This window comes from Osmerus eperlanus, chromosome 16 (genome assembly GCF_963692335.1).
Source record: "Osmerus eperlanus chromosome 16, fOsmEpe2.1, whole genome shotgun sequence".
NCBI lineage: Eukaryota > Metazoa > Chordata > Actinopteri > Osmeriformes > Osmeridae > Osmerus > Osmerus eperlanus.
This window is the reverse complement of record NC_085033.1, coordinates 10,402,724-10,427,496: the sequence shown is the minus strand read 5'-3', so window position 1 is coordinate 10,427,496 and position 24,773 is coordinate 10,402,724. Positions and strand designations below refer to the sequence as shown.

At 43.9% G+C, this 24,773-nt stretch overlaps 3 protein-coding genes across 6 annotated transcripts; 2 read left to right on the top strand and 1 right to left on the bottom strand.

Moving 5' to 3' along the window:
- The first annotated feature begins 14 nt into the window (after positions 1 to 14).
- Positions 15 to 3,648, top strand: abhd4 (abhydrolase domain containing 4, N-acyl phospholipase B). Of its 2 annotated transcripts, XM_062482100.1 has the most exons (9): positions 15 to 249; positions 557 to 594; positions 1,205 to 1,290; positions 1,549 to 1,653; positions 1,750 to 2,038; positions 2,190 to 2,374; positions 2,516 to 2,627; positions 2,733 to 2,919; positions 3,061 to 3,648. In XM_062482100.1, exons 3-9 carry the CDS (start codon positions 1,251 to 1,253, stop codon positions 3,148 to 3,150), a joined length of 1,008 nt encoding a protein of 335 aa, XP_062338084.1. In that variant the 5' UTR covers positions 15 to 249; positions 557 to 594; positions 1,205 to 1,250; the 3' UTR covers positions 3,151 to 3,648. The 2 variants fall into 2 exon arrangements, with proteins under 2 accessions (XP_062338084.1, XP_062338083.1); XM_062482099.1 differs by lacking the exon at positions 557 to 594 and having other exon boundaries at positions 17 to 249.
- A 651-nt stretch (positions 3,649 to 4,299) lies between these two features.
- Positions 4,300 to 16,151, bottom strand: tgm1l1 (transglutaminase 1 like 1). The gene is made up of 13 exons (XM_062482098.1): positions 15,844 to 16,151; positions 13,121 to 13,401; positions 12,794 to 12,985; positions 10,353 to 10,604; positions 8,525 to 8,643; positions 8,302 to 8,409; positions 7,935 to 8,112; positions 7,227 to 7,365; positions 6,786 to 6,978; positions 6,003 to 6,441; positions 5,754 to 5,914; positions 5,400 to 5,536; positions 4,300 to 5,230 (listed from the first exon to the last, which is right to left on the bottom strand). The coding sequence occupies exons 2-13, from the start codon at positions 13,398 to 13,400 to the stop codon at positions 5,086 to 5,088; spliced, it is 2,343 nt and encodes a 780-aa protein (XP_062338082.1). The 5' UTR covers position 13,401; positions 15,844 to 16,151; the 3' UTR covers positions 4,300 to 5,085.
- A 2,146-nt stretch (positions 16,152 to 18,297) lies between these two features.
- On the top strand, positions 18,298 to 22,389 carry LOC134036804 (nucleolar protein 9). 3 transcript variants are annotated; one of them, XM_062481904.1, is made up of 11 exons: positions 18,298 to 18,897; positions 19,039 to 19,275; positions 19,449 to 19,664; positions 19,757 to 19,864; positions 20,003 to 20,144; positions 20,282 to 20,474; positions 20,611 to 20,751; positions 21,027 to 21,146; positions 21,378 to 21,590; positions 21,741 to 21,846; positions 21,995 to 22,389. In XM_062481904.1, the coding sequence occupies exons 1-11, from the start codon at positions 18,684 to 18,686 to the stop codon at positions 22,147 to 22,149; spliced, it is 1,845 nt and encodes a 614-aa protein (XP_062337888.1). In that variant the 5' UTR covers positions 18,298 to 18,683; the 3' UTR covers positions 22,150 to 22,389. The 3 variants fall into 3 exon arrangements, with proteins under 3 accessions (XP_062337888.1, XP_062337887.1, XP_062337886.1); XM_062481903.1 differs by having other exon boundaries at positions 19,446 to 19,664; XM_062481902.1 differs by having other exon boundaries at positions 19,039 to 19,284.
- The last annotated feature ends 2,384 nt before the right edge of the window (positions 22,390 to 24,773 follow it).

Genomic DNA, 24,773 nt, shown 5'->3' with positions numbered 1-24,773 from the left:
ATAGAATACAGTCCGAATTTCATCCTGGTTGAAGTCAGCTGATCTGGGAGCGAACTTGTTACACAACTCCACTATAGCCCAAAAGGAGATGTTCAGCTTTACACAAATCCTGCTACTGTACCTCAAAGCGTGATAACCGATGTGTTACTATTGACGTATGTTTCGCTATTATAGTTTGTATTTAGTTATCGGAGTATGTCATGGTATGGATTCGACTACAGCTCAAATGCAAAACGAGACTGAGACAGAGTAAGTACGATGATGGTTATAAAACCAATTTACCCTCCAGCAGTCACCCAGTTAGCCTACTGCTTCGGAAAATCTTATTTGAGTTAGAATATCAGACATTTTATACAACCCAAAATTGTATTTTGGTCTGTAAATAATGTTTTCAATCATTTATATGAATATAACAGCCTACATATTGTGGCGTGTTATAAGAACATTGGAATTCAGTGGAACTTATTTTGTTTGTGACATGCATCAGCCACTCTAGGGTCGCATGACATTAGCAACTAGTTACTGAAAATGTATCGTATTTGTGTGTTCATTCAAGAACAGTGCACCAGTGACATACTGAGGGAGCCAGTTATTGTGAGTGACACAGCACTTTTTGCATCGCGTGTGAAGTATACAAGTGCATGGTTGTACTTATACTGCCCCCTTCAGAGCCAATTAGGCGTATTACCGTAATTAATAGTACGTATGGTAGCTCATACACGGGTGTGATTAGCTCACTATAACCCCAGTTCTTCTCTTAAATATTGATCCAATATGGTCCTTCACCAGTGGTTGACAACAATTTGGTCCAACTGTTCCATTGTGTGTGAAAGTTGTATGTAGAATGAATCACAAGCCGGTATTCAAATGTGCTTGCCTTGTATGATAAGTAAGATAGAGCATTCATGTTCAAACTTTATCGCCGACCTTTACCCTATTATCCCAGCTTGCTCTGAATTGCATCTGCAGCATTCATCTTACAGCCATAATAATAATGTCATATTCTTCTTCTTATTTCTGCCACCGCCGGTGTGTGAATGTGTGAATGAGAGGCAAATATGTAAGCGCTTTGGGTGCCACTAAGGTACAAAAATAGCGCAATATAAATGCAGTCCATTTATTTTCTCTCCCCGCCTGTCTCACCCTCCCTTTTGTCTTCTCTCATTTTCTGTGTGTGTCTTCTCTCTGTGTCCTCTCTCTCCAGGCAGAACTCAGGGTGGGCTTGGTGGCCCTCCTGGCGTCCCACCTCCATGTCCCTCCTGAAGAGCACAGAGGCCAAGATCCTTGCCTGTAAATACGTTTCTCCTCGTTTTCTACAACAAATATTCATGTAGCAACTGCAGTTCACTGAACAATAGTCTCTGTTATAAATGTGACATGTGTCTGTAGGATCACTGACAATTGTCCGAACATATTGTTAACACTCTTTTCTAGTGAAATCCCAAACCATGCTTGTTAGGATTGATGCATTGTTTGATAGCCGAGTTTATACAGATGGACACTGTGTGGACTTGGTTGTTTATGTTTGTTTTGGTCTGTCCTGTATAGGTATTCAAAATGACGTGTGGGCCAGGTTTGTGACCTTACCCAACCAGAACAGGATATGGACCCTCACAGTAACTAACAAGACAATCCGCAAACCAGTTGAGCAAGGTATTCTTAACAGCTGCTGAAAGGATGAAGCCCTCATTGATGTTTAGTCAAATGCAAGTGTTAAATCAGTAGTAAGTGTTTCCTGGTCTCTCCCAGCTCATAAGACTCCAATAGTGATGGTCCATGGGTTTGGTGGAGGTGTGGGCCTGTGGATCAGGAACCTGGATGCCCTGAGCCGGTCCCGGCCGGTCTATGCCTTCGACCTCCTGGGCTTCGGCCGCAGCTCACGGCCCTCCTTTCAGTCTGACGCCACGCTGGCAGAGGAGCAGTTTGTTGAATCCATAGAGCAATGGAGGCAAAGCGTAGGCCTGGAGAACATGATCCTGCTGGGCCACAGCCTGGGGGGATACCTGGTCACCTCCTATGCTCTGCAGTACCCCTCCAGGTGAGTGGTCGAGGCTCATCTTCATCACTGAGGGTGAAAGGATCTTTGTGGATGATCGCCATGCTGTAGAGGAGATGCACACTGGCTTCTTGCTGTGTTACATACTGTAATACAATGACTGAGAGATCTTTTGTCGGTCTGCCTTTGTCAGGGTGAGTCACCTGATCCTGGTGGATCCTTGGGGTCTTCCTGAACGACCCCAGCCTGAAGAGCAGAGCCAAGCGGGACAGGGGTCAGAGGTCAAGAGGCCAGCCCCCCCTCGCTGGGTGAAGGCTGTTGCCTCTGTCTTCTCTCTGTTCAACCCTCTTGCAGTTATCAGAGCTGCTGGGCCATGGGGTGAGAGATATATTGAGGAGAATGTATTGCTACGCTATCCATGATCAAGAAATGTTTCTTGTGTCTGCTTTTTATTAGCATTTTGCTTTCCCCTCCTATTAATCTGGTCTTTTCTCTATCTATTTTTGATCCTTTCCTCAGGTCCGGGCTTGGTGAATAGATTTCGTCCAGACTTCAAGAGGAAATTTGAGGACATGTTCAACGATGACACTATGACTGAGTACATCTACCACTGTAACGCCCAGACCCCTAGGTAAAGACCCCCACTTCAAGCGGCTCCTTATTATACTGGATCTGAACACGCGTACACACAGAATACATATTTCTTCTCCCTTTTCACCCCTGCCCTGTGTCTCAGTGGGGAAGTGGGTTTCAGAGCGATGTCGGGGTCTCTAGGCTGGGCCAAGGAGCCCATGCTGCAGAGGGTCCACCTGCTGCCCCCCTGCCTGTGTGTCAGCATGCTGTACGGATCACGCTCCTGGATGGACAGCTCTTCTGGGGACAAGATGGTCCAGATCAGGGGCCAGAGCCATACTCGCGTAGTGGTGAGTATGGGACATGAGTTATCAAGTGGATTATTATATCTGTTTTGAGAATTGAATACAAATAATATGAATGAGACTGTAAGTTTGGGGCGCATTAATACCTTGTACCTCATATATATTGTTTTGTCTATCTCTCCTCAGTTGGTGAATGACGCTTCTCATCACATCTATGCTGATCAACCCGAAGAGTTCAACAAATTGGTCCAGAATATTTGTGACTCCATAGACTGAGTACGGTTGTGTGGGTGTATGTGTGTGTGTGTGTGTAAATGGTTAGACTGAATGTGGGATCTTGTTTGATTTTGTTTTGCACATGGTATCGGCCAAAAGTAGTTTCAGTGCTACCGTTACACAACCTACATGAGTTGGGTTTGGAAGATGGAACTCTTTAAGTGACTATATTTTTGACTGTAGTTGGTATTCTACAGCTCTGCACTGAAAGATCTGTGTACACCTCGACATTAAGCTCTTATTCAGATAGCCTTTTATTATATTGTATACAACACATGGTCAGTTAGGGAAACTAGCAGCCTGTTTTTTAATATAATTGTGTTGTTGTTGCATTAATCAGATGTTTAATTATATGCTACAATCAGTATGCAATATGGGTTTGGGGATAAAACATTATTGTGAGGTATACATATATGTGTATAAGGCCAATGCCATCAAAGCATGCTTTGATCATGTGCCTTGGTTTGTCATTAATAATAAATACATGATTGTTACATATTTTCTGTCTCTACCTGTAATCTGTCTAGTTCCTTTTGACAGTTATGTTTTGCATATTATACTACAGGTATTATGCCACATAGTTGAATGCTGTGTATGGCACTGGTTATTTTCCTGACCACTAGAGGACAGTAAAACTACTTACATTTTGGAGTGCATGCAGATCATTTGACGTCTGATTTAGACATCTTACCATATTAACTACAAACTCACATGATCCTACACGCAATCCTACAATTTATTGAACAAACACGCTTAATAGGGTGACTGGTAGGTGCTTGTGAAATCAAAGATGTTGCTTGCACAATATCATTTCTATGCTCCCTTGATGTGTATAATGATAGGCTACACGTAAAGGAACATTAGGTTAATGTTCTGAATGAAGGTACTGTACTGAAGAAATAATTTTGCAGGTAGGTACAAGCCCCAGGTAAATGGATTACCAGTATGTCATCTTTTTACATTGACATTTTTACACCTTATTGGCCAGTAGGGGCTGGTCTGTTCCCTAGGTTACGTCATGTAAATCACTCAGGACTTTTTTCACACTGTATTTCTTTTAGTAACAACACAACCATTAGAATACAAAACATAAATATGTAGATAAATTAGTAATAAAATATAATAAAACTAGTTATTAGTTTTCTAATTTTCTCATTCTATTTTAATTATAGAAGTTATTAAATGTTGCTCTTAAATCAAGAATAAAGAAAAGTTAAAAAAGACAATGGTAAATTACCATTATGCATAAATTATGATAGCATTTTAGAACACTTGACAAGTACACCTTAATACTGACACTCTTAATCTTACAACACTGATAAACAGGACATTCAAATACTATGTACGCATTCGTCTTATTTGATAAAACTTAATTAAGGTTATCTTCATTTAAGCCATGTAAGAACATTTTGTCAACATATTAGTCTATCTTCAAATGTTTGGTCAGGCTACAGACATTCAAAAACATGTACATTTTAAGAACACAGTTGAATATAACAGCTAATAGGTATCAATACAATCAACAGCAATATTAATCATTGATTCTTTTTCAGAGGATTACAGTAAGAAAGCACAGTTCTGTTTTAGAGCAAGGCACAAAAACGACAAATGTCATGTTCCCAGTTGCTATAGAAACACATTTTCTTTTTCACCCAAAATCAGTTAAAAGTTTCTCTGAGGATTTATTATAAAATCCCCACTGACTTAGACTACGATACACCACTCACATTGTTCTGTCAAACACCAGAAACAACAGATGCAAGTCATGGTGTACAGACTAAAGTCAATTTCCTTGTCATCATCACCCTTCCTGTCATGATTGTTTTAGGCACGGACTGAAGTAAAGGTTTAATACCACTATGAGGAACAGTCTACACAGACCGACAGATGGACGGACGGACACACAGCATCAAATCGACTGCCTCCTCTTGCTGGTTACTGGGCCTGCACGAGGATGTCGGCCACACCATGCACCTGGGTGAGCTGTCTGCAGTCCAGAGAGGCCACCAGCTTCTTGAGGCCAGGCTGGTTGGGGATGAAGTGCTCAGTCACCGTCACTGTGGCCAGGCCTCCCACATCACTGATGAGGGAGAGGGGTCAGAGATAAGTCACTTATTTTTTTATCCACTAACTAGTAAGGTTAAAATATGCAGTTGTAACATGTGGGAGAAGAAAAGAAACAAAAAGATCAGCCAAAGAAAGAAAGATCAGGATGGAGAGATGGTAGGATAGTGCCATAGCTGTCTCACCCCACGATGACCTCGTGACCCTTCTGCAGGCCCAGCCCCTCCACGCGGAACACCACGCCCTTCAACGTACGAGGCAGCGGATTGGTGAACGTGATCTTGGCAGACATCGTCTTACCCACCGTGGCTTCTCCAATAGGCTGAGAGAACAAAGATAAGAGCACGACTTTTACTACTTGTATGTCACATTTCGTGTGATTTGGCTGTGGTGCCAAACATCTGAAATGAACGACTGCTGTTGCATGAAATGGATATGTTGAAATAGGCATAGGAGAATATGATGCAGAAGTGCACCCAATTCTTCCATATATTTGATGTGAAATCCTACTGACTAGGCTAATGCTGATGCTAACTGACCTTGATCTCGAGGTCGGGGGTGCGGAGTCTGAAGCTGGTCTGTGTAGCCAGCACCTGCTGAGTCTCGGCGACCCGTCCAGACAAGGTCAGCATCAGGGCAGCCTGGTCGACTAGCTGGTCCTGGTAAAGCTGGTAGGGCAACACCCAATCAATGCTCTGCTCTGTAAAGAGATGTGAAGGTTCAGAACACTGTATACTCTGACCATCATCATGATCATCATCATCATAACGGTCATCGCCAACGCTAACCTTCGTTCGGGTTAAGTTTCACGGGCAATTGATCCTTCTTCACGGTTCCCTTCAGCACACCGGTGTAGTACATGACTGCCACCTGGCTGTGGAGGGTGGTATTCCGTGGTTGAGAGCTCATGTTCTTCACCTTGATAATTAGCTTGGCGTCAGATCCCATGCGTGGCCCCTCCCCCTCCATCTCCACCACCAGACTCACATCCTCCGCCCTCGGGGAGGAGTAGGTGTCAGGCTTGCTGCCGTAGCGACTGGCTGTCTCCACGGTAATACGCTCCTCTTCAGAGTCTTCGGCGTGTTTGTACAGGTGTGTGATGTCGTATCGTTCGTCGGATCCCACGGCCTTGGTGCTGATGCAGTGTCCCACGGCTTTCTTCTCGCTGTGGATCTGGGTGAAGGTGCCATTTAGGTTCCTCTGCCAGTAGATCTTATCACTGTTCACCTGTCGAGGAGGCAGACACACCCGCACACAAACACCCATTCCAACACAAACACACACATTCCAACACAAACACACACATTCCAACACAAACGAGATAAACAGGGTGAGGTTTGCCTAACAATGCTGGCTGGAAATGACATGAGGCTAAGTTGATCATAGATACTTATCCTTAACAAAGTTCAGAGAAAACATTCTATTCAGTATGTGGGTAATTCCAGTAAGAACTGCAGGCACAGCCCTGACACAGCAAGCACCATGCTTCAGCCAAGTAAGCTGCAAAGAACTACCGACAAAATCCAAACAGACGAGTCCAAGCTCCTACAGTAGAGACCCACGTCACTCACCTCAGCAAAGACGAAGGGCGTGTCGTGCTTGAGGTAGACCTGGCCGGTGCGGATGGCGGTGACGGAGGCGGGCCCACAGCGGAAGGTGCCCTGGCTGGTCTCCTGGGGGGTGGAGTCCACGGCCTGCCAGCCACCCATGCCTGGGGGGAGGTCAGGTCTGGCCATCCAACAGTCATTCCACACATGGAAGTTCCTGTAGAGACGGGGTGGGGAGGGGTGAAAATGCTGCCTGGAGGAAGATTTGTGGGGAGGTAGATCTGGAGCTTTAGAGCAAAGGGTTTGAATAGCAAACCAAAATATCTCAATGCCTGGCCTAGACTGAAGACTAGATGCCTATTTGCATGTGCTCATAAGGTCTGGAGTTTTTCTTGACGGGCAACCAATTATTGTCGATGATAAGGAGAAGTGTTCTGATTGTGACTTGTTATATTAGTATCGTACCAGACAGAGTCAGAGTTGAGGAAGTCCAGTGACTCCATGTTCTCATCAAAGAAGACGTCTGTTGTGAGGGAGACATCAGTGTCGTGGGCTGACTGGAAGTTGGTCACACTGCGGGATGGTATGCCTAGACACCTGAGCACTGAGGCAGGAGGAGAGTGGGGCGAGAGGGGAGGACAGATTGGTGATTTATTCATTCTTATCTCCAACCAATAGAAAGGAGTGAGATGAGAGGCCTGCAGGGCCCAGTGTTTGCCAGAGGGACAGCAACATGTGTTTCTATCTGAGACTAAACTGGCAGGTATGTGAGGAATACTGCCAGGGTATTCTGAAGAGATATGAGCTCTGAGGCTCTATAGAAGCTCCACCAATGTGCTGGGGTCAGCCTGTGTGCGTGTGTGTGTGTGTGTGTGTGTGTGTGTGTGTGTGTGTGTGTGTGTGTGTGTGAGGGTTAGGGTTATGGCTGTCCTGCATGAATGAAGTTGTTCTGTTCCACAAGACACAGCTAATAAGAAAAGCATAATGAACTTATTGGATAGCACACACTCACTCTCAAGCATGGCACACACAGACACACAATCATGACACAATCACACACACGGAAAACGCATGACACACCAATCCAGAGAGACTTTCCCACACCTTCATATTCCCAAAACAGGCACACCTCAAACAACTTCCACAACATTACGGTATTACAGACACACATACCTGTGGTTGTGACTCCAGAGAAGACCCAGCACTGCCCGTATTTCACTGGATTTCCCCCCTCCTTGTGGTACTTCCTCAGGATGTCCACACTCCCACTCCAGGCAGTTGGGGAAACTCCGTCAGCATAGTCCCCTGACCAGTTCCCTTCCAGAACCCCAAAGTCATCCTGGGCGTTGATCTGCAGAACAGAAGAAACCAGAGATAACACCAGCCTACGATTCGAAACATAGCTTGGGCTTCTCCTTCCTTTGTTTGAAGTCCAGTAATCACATCCACCCACAGCATGGTCTAAATGACAACATGAAAGACTGGAAAAGTCCACGGAAACAGGGTCAAAAAGACCAGCTAGAGGAGCATGAGGACTGACCATGGCAGATATGACTCGAACCACGTTGACTGCATCTGCTCTGCCGGAGGGGGCCATGCCACTCTTCTCCAGGATAAAGAGACAGGCCTCCAGGATTCCTTCTTGACTCTGAGCCACATACAGAGACAGTTCCAGATGAGGTCATCAAAATGCTCCTGGGGCTTTACCCACATTTGATATCATTTGATATTTGCTCTCTCTTTCTCGGTGTGAGGTGGTGTACCTGTCCGAAGTTCCATGTGCGAGCGCCTATCTGGTTCTCAGTGCCGTAGTAGATCCTTCCTGTATCATTGAGCACATACTCCTTCCTCTCCGACTCGTCATCCAGGAACACTGTGTCATCTGAAAGGACACAAATAATGAGCTACATGTACCTGAAAGCATACACACTTACTGAACATGAGCACGCTCAGATGCTCAGATGCTTGGGACTTTACCCAATACAGCATCAAGCTGACTCAATCTGGATTCATTCTCATTGTAGTCACAGTTGCACTTTCCAAGCAACTTATTGTGAAATCATGCTTCCTTTTAAACAACGTATGTTAAAGGGCAGGGATGTCTTAAGCAACACAATTCCCGGAATGTACAGTGATGTCACACATTTAGAGGAAATGTGTGACATCGTCATAGCAAGCCAATCTCAGCAAGGGGTGGGAATAGTCTGAAAATCTGTTTCAGTTTTTTGTCTGTCTGTATATTCTTTACGGACACATGGTCATTATTATCAGTGAAACACTGTGAGACAGAGGCCAGCTGTAGGGGGGATTAGGGGAGGGGGATAGAGGTCAAATGATATACTGGGAAGGAGTAGTTGTGCTGGGACAGGGTAGAAAGTGGAAGGAAGAGGGACGTGAGGAATGCACAGAGGAAGGAAGGAGGGAGAGAGAGAGAGAGAGAGAGAGAGAGAGAGAGAGAGAGAGAGAGAGAGAGAGAGAGAGAGAGAGAGAGAGAGAGGGAAAGTTATGGTTAGAACATGAAGGGAGGGGTTAAAACATGGAGAGAGGAGGGTGTGTAGAGTTTTCACAGGAAAAAGGGATGAGAATTAAAGTTCCTGACAGGATTCAGCAGCTGAGATAGCTGGCTGGGTCTACATTCTGACGAAACGTCTCTGGAATGCGGGGAAAGAGAGGGCCAAAATCAGAGGAAAGGAGGAAGAGACAGAGAAAGGAGTCGGCGGGTTAAAGAAAGAAAGGGAGAAAAGAGAGAGGAGGAAAAGATTGCCACCAGCTGCAGGATTACAGTCATATAGCCCTAAGGCGGTTTGTACAGTAATTGTGGATTTCTTACTTTTATGAGAAGGAAGGAAAGATTGCGAAAGGGAAGGGAGATTTGACTTGCTGCCAATACAACACACAACCAAGAACAGACTGTACTGCAGCAACATGTACTCTATTAAACCAACCTTCCCTGCAGTCCTCCAACGTAAGCATGTTTGAATCAATACAATGACAGAATTGTTTCATTTATCAATCCATGTAAAGCCAAATATTCACCCCTCAAACCATTGCTGTCAGCACCACCTAGAACACTTGAGAGTGGAGACACACAGACACACAAGCATCCCAACTAAATAGTTGGTACCACACTGACTAAAGAGTAACACTACTGTTGTGCAGTCAGAGAACCAAACCCTCTGGCCAGACAGGGTCAGGTTGTGACTATCTGACAGACAGCCACACATTACTGGGCAGTGAACGTGGCTTGCCACCTAGGTGCAAAGCTACTCTTGCAGCTATATGAGCAAGCCACAGTCTAAGCAAAGTCACATATGCAGAGTCCCATGCTCTGGCAGATTGATCCTGTGCGTAGTTACTATTATGTTTCTACAAGATGTTGGTGGAATGTTGTTAGAGGACAGAACATTAGATAACAATTCATACCACACTTTTTTTTTTGTTTATGTGTCAGTCTGTGTCTATCCGTGCGTGCAAACGTGTGTGCAATGTGCATCTGTCTGCCTGACTCTCTACCTTCCCTCCGTGCCTCTCCACCCTCCCTCCATCCTTCTCCACCTTCCTCCCATCCCTCCACCCTTCCTCCGTGCTCACCTTCACACCAGGGATTGAACAGCATGACGATCTGCTTGTTGGAGTCATGGGTGGTGGCTGCCTCTTCATTCTTCAGGCTCGTTGTCACTGCAAGCCCATAAAGGCCAATCACAGCCTTTGGTGATGAGTTGACGGACAGCTTAACCCTGTTCCCATTCTGCTCCACAATCTTGGCCTCCCAACAGTCATCCTGCAGCTCTTCCACCAATGGGATGATGACGTGGGTGCCCTTGGAAACCAGGGGGAGGGGCCCTGTGGGAGATCAATGTTACATTACAGTTGCAATAACTTTGACAAACATAACGCCATACACATTAGTTACATTAACTATAAATGCACTACTACTATTCTCTAACCGCTCAGCCACCTAACTCCCATAATTTTAGTTACTTACGTATGTTACTCTTTGAAGCACAGTTGACAGATGACAGTAGTGTTATGGTTTCTTTATCAAAGTCAAACAACAATAATGTGGCTTATCTGATTGACACTGTGCCATGCCAATCTATCCAGGGATTTTACACATCCAGACATACAAAGTAAAAACAGTGCAGGTTGCTTGTAAGGTGGTGAAGAAGCACAGAGATTTAACAGATGTACTTGGCTCACACACATACACACAAATACACACTAGTCCCAGGTCCCATTCTTCAAATAGCCATGTGAATGACTATTTATACAGTGAGTGAATGAGTGTGTGTGTGTTTGTGTGTTCGTGCCAGCGTGCTTGTGTGGAAGGTGGGGGTCGGGGCATGAATGTGAGGGTGTGAACATTTTGTGAGTGTGTATTAGTGTATCAATGCGTATCTGGGTATTTGTGTAAGTTAACTTCAACAAAACTGTAGTATTCCAACAGACTGGTCCGAGATAGATAGAATAACAGCCAACTGCTAAACTACTGTGGGAGGCATGAGATAAACCACGTTATACACACTACTCTATTTTATAGTCTGTTACCACAGAATGTGACAGATCCACCACTGAGGGTTAACCACAAATCCCTCCTTTTATTTCTAGTCCATTCAGCAGAATGTGCTCTAAGTAAACAGAGAAGGCATGATAGACTATAAAATACAAATGACAATCTTTTATTTATTTTCATTTACCATGGCTCTGGAGAGTATTTGTGTGTATAACCATGTCTATGACAGGCATCAAAAAATGCCAGTTTTAAATAGGATATCAATCAGATCTTTTTATGAATGATTGGTAATAATGTTAATACCATACTGTAGAGCTCGTAAAATCAAGTTCAATAAAGCTTTGTAAGATATTCTTTAGGCACACATTTTTGTCAATATCGTCTAATGCTCAACAAAATAGTTTCTACTGGTTTTGTTCTGGGCTGCAGGGTTTTAGAGCGCTCCCTTTAGAGGCCCCATCTACCATGAGCTAAGAGGAGAGTAGAGTTTATCAAGATAGCATTGTTTCATCTGACCTCAAGTCAATTCCACCCCCCTTCCCCTGCCAATCCCACCCCTTGCTGAAAGGAAATAGATCAAAATATGCTCAGCCTGTTTGCAGAGGAACAGAGAGCACTGCCCATAGTACTGTAGCCTCCATCTGAAGCTACACTCTATATTCCCTTTACTGACCGTCACAGGTTATGCTAATATGAGTAGGCAGATCCAGAAATCTGGGAAGATTTATTGTTATATTCTTGAAAGGACTAAAGGAGAACTGCAAAAGGAAATTAAATGAATATGATACAGATGGGAGAGGATAATCACAGTTGAGTACATTCTAGACCATAACTGTGGGATTGGGTATCCCACAGATATATTCTAGAACTGTTATCGTCTAGAACTGAGTCCATGTCAGCTTTCTCACCAGTTCCTTCTCCTCCTTCAGACCCTTAATTTCTAAAGGAGTTGGGGAACACAATAACAACTTTGTCTGTGTGTGGCATAGTAACACTGAAGGCCTGAATGCCTGGAGTCATAAATATCCTTAATGGGCTCTGCTGGTCTCTTCCACTGTGGAGCTAATTAATTCTGGTGGTACTGGGAAAACCTGTCTTCCTGTAACAAAGGACTTCACCTTCTTCCATCACTGTCAGAAAATGTGTCTGGGGTGAGGCTTGATATGTGCGTGTGTAGGGTGTGTGTGCGCACTCCCTCCAAATATGTTAGATATGTTCATGATCTCCCTGTTTCACAGCTGCTTATGTTCCCTCCCTCCACCCAGAGAGTGTGGGCCAGCTGGCTGTTATATGCCTGTTACAGTACTCAACAGAGGAAGGGACAGGATCTCGCTCTGGATAAGAGCGTCTGCTAAACGACTAAATGTAATCTCAAAGATCAGGATCCAACTGTGCAGTACCCGACACAACACAACAAACACCTACTGTTTCAACCAAAACTGACCATCTCCCCAGACCGTACCCCTTCACACACACACACACACACACACACACATGCGCACAAATGCAGATGTCTCACCAGTTCTGAGATCCAGGTGGAGCTTGTCTGTGTTGTGGTTGAAGGGTCGGGTGAGGTCCAGCTCCATCTGGAAGGTCTGGCCACGGCGGATGATCAGATCACTGCTGTGGAACAGGTCAGTGTGATGCTCACGACGGTTTGGACCAGTCTTAGTGCTCAGGAGGTCCACTGAGCGGACGGAAAACTTCAACTCTGAGAGAGAGAGAGAGAGAGAGAGAGAGAGAGAGAGAGAGAGAGAGAGACAGAGAGAGTCAGTCGATATAGGGCCAATTATTCTCCTTCGGAAATTTGGTGCTTCCTCAAAAGCAAAAGAAGAAGCCTACTTACCGCCCAGTTCATTGTCTCCAGCGTGGGGCTGGGGGGGGTCCGGGGTCGGCAGGGGGGGCTTCTCACCATCAACCGTCACCACTGTGTCTGTGGTGTCATCAGAGGTCTGTCGTCGACAGCAGCACGGGCACATCTTATGGAACCACCTGCTGCAGGCCCCCTCTTCTTCATGCTTAGACTCTGCGTCCTTGTCCCGGGCAGGATCATCCACGCTGGGGGCAACGCCATGGAAACGCCCCACATCCGAACCATCTCTAGCTGTCAACCGTTCGCCTGGCATTCTGAAAGAAAGGAATGGATGGAGAGAGAGAGAGAGACAGAGGGAGAGAGAGAGAGAGAGAGAGAGAGAGAGAGAGAGAGAGAGAGAGAGAGAGAGAGAGAGAGAGAGAGAGAGAGAGAGAGAGAGAGAGAGAGAGAGAGAGAGAGAGAGGGGGGGGGGAAGTTATGGTTAGAACAGTTATGGTTAAAGAGTGGGGCTGAGAGGACGGTGTGGTGTAGTGGTGGTAGAAAGTAAGAGATAAAGATACACAGTTCAACTTAAGGGTGGGGTGTTTTGAGAGGTGTGACCTTTTGTTCACACCTCTCTCCCTCTCAGAGAGAGAGAGAGAGAGAGAGAGAGAGAGAGAGAGAGAGAGAGAGAGAGAGAGAGAGAGAGAGAGAGAGAGAGAGAGAGAGAGAGGAGAGAGAGAGGGGGAGAGAAGCAGACAGTCAGTTGATGAGTTGCTAAACTATGTAACAAAATATGTGCATTATTAGGTGCACAATGGCCTGTGTTTGCAATTTGACCAGACAGCAACTTTTCTTCAAGAAGATGGTAACAGAATTCCACATTCTCAATTCCACATTTTTCTACTACTCAATAGTCACTGTGTTTTCTTCATTCTCCCCCCTCATTTCCTTCCTAGGTCCCTGAGACCAGCATCCACATTGTCTCATGTTTTCTTAAAAATGTTTCCCACAATTACTGCATTCCCCAAGTGCTCTTTCCACAACCTTGTGCTTCTCCAAAAGCATGCTGGGAGTGTTCAACCTTCGTCCCCAAAAACCAAACAGCAGAAGACCCTATCACACACCCCTCCCTGCTTATGCAGCAGTCTGGAACTCATCATCTCCACCCACCACAGCTGCCTAGGTTTCTGTGTGTGTAAGTGTGTGTGTGTGTGTGTGTGCAGTCTGTAGGACCTTTGGAGCACCCTGGATTCCTGCTCTCTAAACATATATGTGGGTTCAGGGTCAAATGTCAAAAGAGGCCAGGGCTCAGGATGCATAGTAAGAGAAGTGCCGAAACCCCCATCCTGGGTCTTCATCTGTACCGGCTTCCTCAGTCTCTAATAATAAAACTAAGCCAAAAGTATTATTAAATGAAGGAGAAGTTAGTTTGTGCTTTGTCTTCTTTGGTAAACACTTTACTTCATGTTGTGAAGCTGCAGTAATAAACGTAACCAAGGAGGAAAGTACTGCCGTAAACATTCTTTACACTCAAGGGTATAGCTTCATGAAGTTATCCAGCTGATACTGAGTGAACTAAACAATGTGTGTGTGTGTGTGTACGTGTATTTGTGTGTTCTTGTCTTCAAAACCTAGCTCATCAGACGCCCTTCCCTGGACTTTCTCACATTACTCTTTTATTAAATTATTATTATTAAATGCTCCCAACCCTGTAGGTGTACCCAGCCTTAATCATTGTCACACGTTAACATACTAGCAAAATATTGTGTCATTATGACATAAGAACAACATTTAACATGTATTTCCCGTTTTCCCTTCACTATATTGTTAAATGTACAAGATCAAATATCTTACTACCCTAACATTTGGTAGTTAACCTTCTGTTACCTCACACACTCATCAAGGAGTGTTCTTCCAAACCACTTCCCCATCTCCCCATTCTCTCTGTCACAGTATTCCTTGTCTTCACTCATGTCTCTTCCCAATCAGCAAATATTGCAGTCTTCCCTCCCCTCCCATACACTCTCTTCCACTACAAGAGTGTTTGTCTTGGCAACTTTGCTAACATTTCTGGAATGCAAACTTGACACTAAGATAAAGAACTTAGATGGCATTCAGTTGACTTTCCCAATAAAAAACACTCCTACTTTTAATAGTATGTCTGGTCTAGGCTTGGTCACATAAAACACCCATATAGTAAAATCATGAAAATAATTGCCAGATGTGTATGACGTCAGTACCTTTATTTAATGAAATGTGTGTACTTAACACAATAATTGTAAAAGCAAAGAGAAGAGGACAGGAGCAGGAGAATTAGAGATTGACATAAGAACTCAAATAAATTTGCGCTGTGATAAGCAGGTCATATCGTTATACGTTGTTTGAGGTAATAGCCTATGTGTTTAATTTTGAGAACCCCTAATTGAGCCTGGTAGCATTCGTCCACACACACACACACACACACACACACACACACACACACACACACACACACACACACACACACACACACACACATACCAGACACTTGTTTTGATACAACCCGTGGCTGTTAATGTGATAACATTATTGGCTATGTATTTACTTTGTCAAATCTATTTCATCAACGATTAATGCAACAATTGTAGCCTCTGTGTCATTTTACACCTACGGTGATTTCACATTAACAAAACATTTTTAGAACTACGGCGTTTTCACACTAACAAAATATCAAGGCGTTGAAACATTCGGTTGATGTTGTACACTATATATTAACTAAGAAATCAGATCCTTACCTTTTACTGTGCGTCTCTCGCTTTGGGTCACTTACGGCTTGAAAACTTGAGGAACACTTATGAAGGATTCAGAGACTGTTGACGTTAGGCTACTGTGTAGTTTAAACTGTGTGTAAAATTGTCTCAATGCACGCACCTTTTTGGATGAGGTTTTATATTAGGTTGAGCAATGTAGCCTGTACTTGACACGCCCTCTCTCTCTCTCCGTCCCAGTCCCTCAGTTTTTAAATACACTCTAGAAGACCGTCCATAAAAGCGCATGCGTGCTTTTAGGCGATTCGCGTGAGTTCAGCATGACAAAATTGTCCAACCTCCCGCATGTTATCTGTGGCACAACACCAAGCAAGTCCGGAAAGAGAGAGAGGGAACGCAAGAGAGAGAGGGAATGCGAGAGAGAGAGATAGAGAGAGAGTGAGAGTGAGAGTGAGAGTGAGAGTGAGAGTGAGAGTGAGAGTGAGAGTGAGAGTGAGAGTGAGAGTGAGAGAGAGAGAGAGAGAGAGAGAGAGAGAGAGAGAGAGAGAGAGAGAGAGAGAGAGAGAGAGAGAGAGAGAGAGAGAGAGAGAGAGTGTGGGGTGTTTTGAGAGGTGTGACCTTGTGTTCACCCTTGTGTTCACCCTTCATCCTAGATAACCCCCAAACCATCTCCACGCATGAACTTACACCCTGTTGCATTCCAAGAGGGTACGTTAGTCACTTCCCTGAAAAACTTTCGGTTCTCTATGACTACACCCACTTGGTGGTAGCACACTGAAGGGGCAGCAAGCAGAGTGTGCTGGGGACAGATCCTCTTTTATAGCCCCATGAGGAGGGCCAGTCATAATGAACATAATGGTTGAGTGAATGGAGAACAACGCATTCTTAACAAATATGTGTTAAACATTTTAGATTTTTTTGTGATTTTTTATATTTGTCCGTGGTTATGTCCAGAGTCTTGTGTCATGAAAGTTTCTGAATGAAAGACACCCGATGACATGACTGTTTCTATCATGTTTCCTACGCAGCTAGTCTATGGAAAGGAAAGTGTGACTGGGAAGGCCTGTGGTTTGCAGCATCCTTCGGCAGTACCAAACAGACGTCAGATCACACCTTGTCTAAACCTGTCCTGGCCTTACCTGTTTCCACATTCAGGTTAAACTGTTATTAATAAGGGTGTGATCTGAGTTTCACTGGAAGAAAGGTGTCTTAAGATTACAAAACATCAAGACATCAAGCCTCTATTGAATGCATTGTCATGTTTGTATCCACCCTGTCCACCCTGTCCGGAAGTACAACGGTACTTAGGAATGGTTCGCTTGACCCGATGTTAGTTTCCTCAAGGATCACAATGACTCTTGCTCAGAGACTTGTTGCTCTTGTGGTTAGTGGTAACTGATTAAAAAATTTTGTACTCGCTGTGATATATTGTTTTTATTATTGTTTTTTTTTTTTTCACAGGTACACTTGCACGTATAGCGGTTCATGTTGTTTAATTGTAACTTGTTTAACTACATGCTCTTATGGTTCTTCCCTTTGGCACTTACTTTGGTTGTTCACAATGTGTGCTTCATGTTTTGGCTACTCGCAATGTTTTGTGGCTATCTTGTTGTTATGATCAGTGACCTATGCACTTTGTAAAGCTCTCTCTTGGAAGTCGCTTTGGATAAAAGCGTCTGCTAAATGAATAAATGTAAATGTAAATGTCCAGACCCATGCAGCTGTGGTAAGCTGAAGAGCAGGTGTCACCTGTCTGTTAGTAAGCTAACTGAGTTATTCTGACTTCTACAAAAACCGATGGGGATTGCTGGCAGAAATATTAGAATATATGCGTAAATGTTCATTGAACCCTTCCTGTGTTTGAAGAGACAAGCTTTCTGTCCAGATCTCGAGGGAATACATTTCATTACTTCCCCGTAGGATACCTGTATGCTTCTCATCATACACCATCGTGCAAATCATTGCAGCTCAAGCCACTGGAAGCTTGTTGGTTTTAAATTATATGGAGGAGTGCACAAAATAGGAGTAAAGTCACGTGAGAAACTCTGATGGAAATAACCATAATTCCACTGTCGTGTAAACATCTGTTACAGCTGGAGTAAGTGGGTGAGAGATGATTAGAGGCAGAAAAAAGACCGTGGATTTTTTGGGGGGAATATGGCCATTTTAACAGTAGTAGACATTGATTGAACAGGACTTTTGAAATTGTGAACCGCTATTAAAAAGAAAATTAGCCTATTGTTTTATTTTTAGGTGTGAATAACTACCCGGAAGGGTGTGGAGAGTTACTCACTTGCCAAAAAAAGGTAATTGCAAAATGTACATGATGTGATACAATGACATAATGAATATCTGTGTGTGAGTCACGGGGAGCTGGTTAGAGTGAAGATTTTGCCCAAACGCCCATATTCGCCCACACTTCCTGTGACGACATATTCGTACTGTGCCGAATACGACAGCACTTTGACGTCATTATTCTGCGACACAACACAGTCTCCCTTCAAATTAACATGTGAGTTGAGCTAACACGGCTTGAGTGTAGCAAATTACGAGACAGTATAAACAGAATAATTTGATATTGTACACATACATGTACACGTTGGTGTACAACTGACATAGTGGAAAGTATGTTATTATCGACATTTAACTAACGCTTCCTAGCTAAACTTCTCTTTGGCTTACTTATCAACTTAAACTCGATAGCTTGTAGCTAACGGAATTCAACAAAAGATGTTCATGATAAATCGTTTATTTCAAATTACGGGGGACAAATCCTAAATTTGCATGGAGAGATAGCATTGCTCCCTGCCTTTGAAATACCTACGTTAGTTTTTTTTTTTTCCAACCCTAAACTGTAAAAGTTATCAATGTTGGCCAAGATGGAAGAAAATGAGCCACGGAAAGAGGGAGGAAAGAAGAGAAAGCACCGGAAAGGAGAAGAAGGGGATAGAAAGAGAAGAGGAGATTGCGATGGAGGTGGTGATGGAGATGCAAGGAAGCGGTTGGATCCTCTTAGTGTGGGCTACTTTCGTAGAGTTGGAGAGAGGCTCACAGAAGGGTTCGCAGAGAACGAGGAAAAAGGTGAGATGTCTTTGGACGTGTGGATGATGGGGACAAAGTTATAAGTCTCATTAAAACCATAGGCATTGTATATTATATGAAGCTATTTAAACATTTGGAAGTATGTGGACTCACTTTCACCATTCTTTCTCCTTTTTGCAGTAATGTTTGTTGAGAACGTACTGACAGAGGTGAAAGGGAAAGCTGCTGTAGTTGCTATGGATGTGACGGGAAGTGTCACTCTCCAACGGCTTCTCCCATTGGCCACTTCTCGCCAGGTAGGAGAGGTGCTGGCTGAACTGGGCGGAGAATCCGGATCAAAGTTCAAGACTGTGTCATGTGACAAATGTGGTGGTCACGTTGTGGAGAGTGCGCTCAGACAGATGCCCAGGTGTACTGGTGAGTCTGGTGTGTAATAGAGATGGCTTTAGTTTCTAGTGGTTTCTCAACAGTGTTATATCTCTTTCCTGAGATTTCTTCCTATCGCTTGTAAGGGGGGATGTAAATAGCTAAAATGTTGCATTTAGTTACATGCATTTTTGAGACATTGTTAATTACTTATAATTCAGCAGACCTCAGCCCACCTCAGAAGGACCAGACATCAACCACAGAGGAAGAAGATGAGGGGGGTTGTGGGATGCTGGAGGCACAGGTACTCTCTCTGAGTCGTATGGTGACAGAGAACAGTGCAGAGTTCATCAAAGACATGTATGGCTCACACGTTGCTCGCACACTCATACATGTGCTGGGAGGCTGCCTTGGTCCAGCCCGTACTGAAACCCGCCCAGGTACGGAATCACACACACACACTCAGGAAGACGCTTACACACAACTATTACCTTAAAATTCCTTCTTATATGGGATTTTGTTTGTGTTTCAGGTGCGAAGGAAAGGAATTCCGTTGTTCAACTGACAGACTTTGAGGCTCCCACTTCATTTTGGTGGGAGTTGAAAAGCTTGTCGTCCTCATTGATGAGCAGTGTCAAATGTGAGACGCTTACTTTCATTTTACTGAACCTTTATTTTTACACGCTGTTAGGCAGAGTGTAGTCAGATAGAAAACAGCTTTTTACAATGTTGTTCTGCATGTTCTGAATAAGAATGTCGTTCTACACAATTTTTCCAGTGAGTGTGACCGATGCTGTGGCCAGTGCAGTGTTCCAGACCCTGTTGACTGTGTGCCACCGAAAACGTCCAATACTTTGCAAGCAACTCCTGAAAGGCCTTATGGGATACTTGACGTCCCTAAGCTCCGCTCCTGGAGTTAGGTCAGTAGCAGTTACACTTGAAGTCGTGGACATCACATGTTGAGCACAAGTAGCATTCAATTTCTCTATTAGTAAACCCAGCACAATGAAAGACAATGTTTAATGTTTGTATTCACCTCTATCTCTTTCTGTATTAGTCCTCTCTTGGTCTTTATGAAGGACCACGCATCTAGTCGCCTCCTTGAGACAGTCATCCAGCTATCCCACAAGACCCTGCTCCGTGATCTCTACAAGAACCACTTCAAGGGGCAGCTGGTCACCCTAGCGATACACCCAATCGCCAACTTCCCTATACAGAGATTCACTGCGGCCTCAACAAAATACAAAATGGTGTGGTGTATGTCTGTCAACACTTATTGTTGGGATGGATATCAATCAGTCGGTATATCAAAGCATATAGTGCTACACATTTATGATGGCAAATGCTTAAAGATGAGCTCTAAACTCTGTGGCGCTCTCCCCTCAGTTCCTGAAGGTGTTTGATGAGCTCATGGAGGGTATGGAGGCAGTCCTGGCCGCAGGTCACATGGGGGTTATAGTGCAGCTGACTGAGAGCTGTGTAGAGAGAGAGGAGAAACAGGCGCAGATGATGCGCTGCCTGCTCACAGTAAGTGGCCAGACCAAGTGGGACTTTAAACAACGTGTCCAACTGCCTTATATTTTATGTATATCTAAATGTTGAACTTCAAATTGAGATAAATAAGACTAAAGTCCCTGCAAGTACTATAAATGAAGTTATCCATAGCGTTGGCTTAACTTTTACATATTGTTTAAGTGTAAACAAGATGCTTTTGCCTTCTCCACATGTAATATAGTAAAATCGCTGGCTGTGAGCAGTCACCATTTTACTCTCTCTTACTTATGTCTTTTCTTACCTACCAGGCCTTCCACTGTACAGAACCTGCTTCCAGACAAACTAGCTGCCTCCCCCTCTTCATGTCTCTGCTGACCTACGAGGTGTACTACCACTCTGAGACAGCAGAGGGCGAGATAGACACAGAGGTAATAATAGATCACTTTTAGAGACAAGCATATACTCAACGATGGAGAAAGAAGATATTATCTGAAGCTTTAAATTCACCCCTCTGAACAAAAGTGTTATTGCCCAGATTTATGTAACTGCATGTATGTTCCTTCTTAAAATGTTATTTTGGTATCATGTGTATTGTTGTTAATGTTTTGAACTCATCAATACGGAGTTCAACATATCCTTCTGTTATGTGTCTTCTCTAGCGCCCTTTATCGTCTATATGCTACCATGGCTCCCTTCTCGTCCAGTCTCTGGCTAAATTCAAAGACCGCTCCTTGCTCCTCGGCAGTTTGCGGTCCCTGACCCCGGCTGACCTCCTGATTCTTGGAACCCACCAGTTTGGCAGCCATGTCCTCCAGGTCCTCATAACCACGTCTAGTGATAAGGGGAGGGGAAAGATACTGAGGAGATTGGAGGTATGAAGATCGACAACAGTATATCCTCTTTAGAGTAGCTCTCACTGATCATTTTGACTGTTTTGTTACTGTCACATAGTGGTGTCCATGTCTCTTATACCTGGTTATTTGCTTGTACTACATATGGATTATTTGTCTACCATGTTCCAGGGCCAGTTTGTGCAGATGGCTTGCTCCAGGTTAGGCAGCAGGGTGCTAGAAGCTGTATGGAACAGCTCCAGTGTCAGTCAGAGGCAGAGCATCGCACAGGAACTAGGTAAGACCGCTTAGCCAATCAGAACGTTTGACCTTTCACATACGCTGGGTCACATGATGGTTAAAACTGGTTTGTCACTGTGTCTTACCTTTGTTGTCTTTGTTTTTCTTTGTGTATTTCCTCTCATTGTTGTTTCTCTCTCATTCAGTACCCTCTGAGACAAGGCTAAGGTCTGACCAGTTTGCAAGACATGTTTGGGCCAAGTTTTCCCTGACATCCTTTGTTAGGAGGCACAAGCAGTGGCAGGAAGGACAAACTGGCGAATCAAAGAAGAGGAAACTTTTTAGCGACATTCTGGATTGATGCAGTTGCTTTTAAGGGACCAAATGACAAAATACAATGTGACTGTAAGATTAACAGGGCTGATATCTCACATCATAAAAAGTTCCACAATGGCATTTTATTTCAATTTGAATTTAGTGCGACTGACACAAAATACTGTTTGTGTAAAAAACATGAATCCCCTGGGGGAAATTTGTAAATGCATACCACAAGATGGCAGTGTAATGACAAAGAATAAAACAATGACGTCTTCTCAATTTACAGCAGTTTAAGTCAATTCTTGCAATACTGCCTCTATGCAAGCAGCAAACACATACCAACAGATGGATCCACATTCACCATATTAATGTGGATGACAAATGTATTTACAGTACTGTGTTAGGGGTCGATAGTTTTCAATCATGACAAATGTGCATCACGCATGCATCCTCACCTAAAAGCTTGTTTGTGTACATTCTTAAGTCATAACAGTGACTCAGGCCCTTTTCATTTCCATATCTGAAACATCCGTCCATGTTTTTATATGGTTACATAATGGGGCCAGTGTGAATGGAATGAGTTTATTTGATTAGTTTATCAGTTTGTACCGTTTATCCCACAGTAAGTTACATTCATCCCAAGTTTGGATCAATAATAATAGCTATAACCCATTTTCCGGAACGTACTATTCACACTTGGGATTTTCTTCTTGCCACTTGACTGGCTATTAATTCACATTAAGGGGATATAGTGGTCATTTTAGTGGGCTTTCAGATCATATTGAGATTGATTTCCCTCTCCCCCTACACACATTATACTCCCTGGTTCCAGTCTATTATTTTGGTTGTTTAGAAAACAATTCATACACAAACCTCAGCTACACAAAAACATTTTTCTAAATTCTTTTTGAATAAGCCAGGGCCATTTTTGGCACGTATCATTCTTCATCTCAGTACTGCTGTGTCTGTCTGATCCTTGGAGGCTTTTATTGGTGTTTATTGGTGTGCATTTATAATGTGCTTAATGCACTAGGGAACTGCCTCAGAACAGTGACCTTTGGGGTACAACGAGATGTTTCTCCATGATGCTAAATCACATGGAATCCCCGGGGATCCGCTTGCTTCACACAATGCCACTCAATGTCTCCGTGCCATAAGTACACAGCAATTAATGCTGCTTCATATGCATGGCTGTTAACGCCTTCCCACGTCCATACACACTGACACACACACGTAAAAACCTTTTCTGTATTGCTAGTTCGAATTTGCCCATATCCAGACTTGACATCATGATATTTGTTTAGAATTATCATCACTACTCTTTCCCCAGTTTGATGAAGTCATTTCTGTCTGGTATTTGAAAATAATGATCTCCAATATAGGTGCCTGGAGCCCTCCCTCCTGTCTCCCCACCTCTCAGGCTGGATTCCCAGCAGATGAGTCAGCGTAAGACAAAAAGAGAGGAGGCATCTGTCACGATCTGAGCCTGATTAGGTGTTCGGTGAGAAATCATCTCTTACATTCTTCTATCCAGCATTTCATCAGTGTGTACAGTCCTATTTGAAGGACTCACTGGAGAGGTGGGCGATACGTGTACAGTATGTGGTGTGATAGTAACTCTGTATTATGGCTATGGAGAGAGGATTTTCCGTGCGGCATGTGGACAGTACATGTATGGAATGTGCAGGGGCAGTTTGATGATTGTGGAGTGTGTGCTGGCTTTTCCATCCTCAGTCCAGTTAATTTATGTGATGAGAGTCCTTATTCTGTTTCTACCAGACCTCCCCTCTCAGACTATTTCTGCAACAACCTAGTCCCTCCACCCCACACTCCAAAACATCAAAACAAATAGAAGACAATCGAGATGCCAAAGGACTGTGGGACTCCTTGTCTCCTTGACAACAGTATCCAAGCAACCATCACTCTTCAAAGCATTCCTCCAACCTCATCACTCCCCCAACCCCTCTGTCCCTTTCCTTGTCTTCCATATCTCTGTCTGAAGGGTTCACCTGTCTCCACTCAAGACGGATAGCCTCGATCGACATCAGTGGCTAACTCTCTCTCTCTCTTTCACACACACACACACCCACACACACACACACACACACACACACTAAGGAGGCTAGGGGAATATCTTCTACCTTGAACGGGAAGATGGTGGTTATTTTTGTCATTGGTATAACTAGGGTAAAGCAGAAAACAAACTAGGAAACAGGGACACTCCCGTGCTCTCCCTGTGGTGATTTCAGGTACAGGTCTGTACTTAAGGGAAGGAAAACCATGTTCTATTTAACACCATCAAAGTTAGGATGAATATAGTTTTTCCTCTTGGCTGGAAAGCCTATTTATCATCCAGGAGTTCTTACACCCACACAATATTGAAGTTGCTAGTTTGCCGCAACTGACACAGCAGTAAGTTCAAAGTAGGACAGAGACAAGCATCTGCCCCCAATAGCCACTTTATTCTCTTTCCAGAAAATGCTATCAGTGATCCACAGCTTTTGTGTAGCTGATTCTACCATCTTCTTAGAAATGTGGACCATGTTTTATTCATCAATGTCTTAATTGAATAAGGACATGACACTCATCCAAGGACGTTAAACAAAATTAATTTATTCTCGTTTGAAAGACAAGAGTAACAGTGACAAAGGAGTGAGCCAGTGTGTA

What these genes read in the sequence shown, in the direction of transcription:
- abhd4 (XM_062482099.1), top strand. Translation starts at nt 158, where the DNA reads ATGTTTCGCTATTATAGTTTGTATTTAGTTATCGGAGTATGTCATGGT. An exon ending in CCGCAAACCAGTTGAGCAAG is followed by an intron (nt 1,654 to 1,749) that starts GTATTCTTAACA and finishes GGTCTCTCCCAG; the next exon opens with CTCATAAGACTCCAATAGTG. An exon ending in TGTAACGCCCAGACCCCTAG is followed by an intron (nt 2,628 to 2,732) that starts GTAAAGACCCCC and finishes CCTGTGTCTCAG; the next exon opens with TGGGGAAGTGGGTTTCAGAG.
- LOC134036804 (XM_062481902.1), top strand. Translation starts at nt 18,684, where the DNA reads ATGTTGGCCAAGATGGAAGAAAATGAGCCACGGAAAGAGGGAGGAAAG. An exon ending in CAGGTGTACTGGTGAGTCTG is followed by an intron (nt 19,285 to 19,448) that starts GTGTGTAATAGA and finishes ATAATTCAGCAG; the next exon opens with ACCTCAGCCCACCTCAGAAG. An exon ending in AGGGCGAGATAGACACAGAG is followed by an intron (nt 21,147 to 21,377) that starts GTAATAATAGAT and finishes TGTCTTCTCTAG; the next exon opens with CGCCCTTTATCGTCTATATG.
- tgm1l1 (XM_062482098.1), bottom strand. Translation starts at nt 13,400, where the DNA reads ATGCCAGGCGAACGGTTGACAGCTAGAGATGGTTCGGATGTGGGGCGT. An exon ending in GCACATGGAACTTCGGACAG is followed by an intron (nt 8,410 to 8,524) that starts GTACACCACCTC and finishes TATGTGGCTCAG; the next exon opens with AGTCAAGAAGGAATCCTGGA. An exon ending in CCCCCGACCTCGAGATCAAG is followed by an intron (nt 5,537 to 5,753) that starts GTCAGTTAGCAT and finishes TTGTTCTCTCAG; the next exon opens with CCTATTGGAGAAGCCACGGT.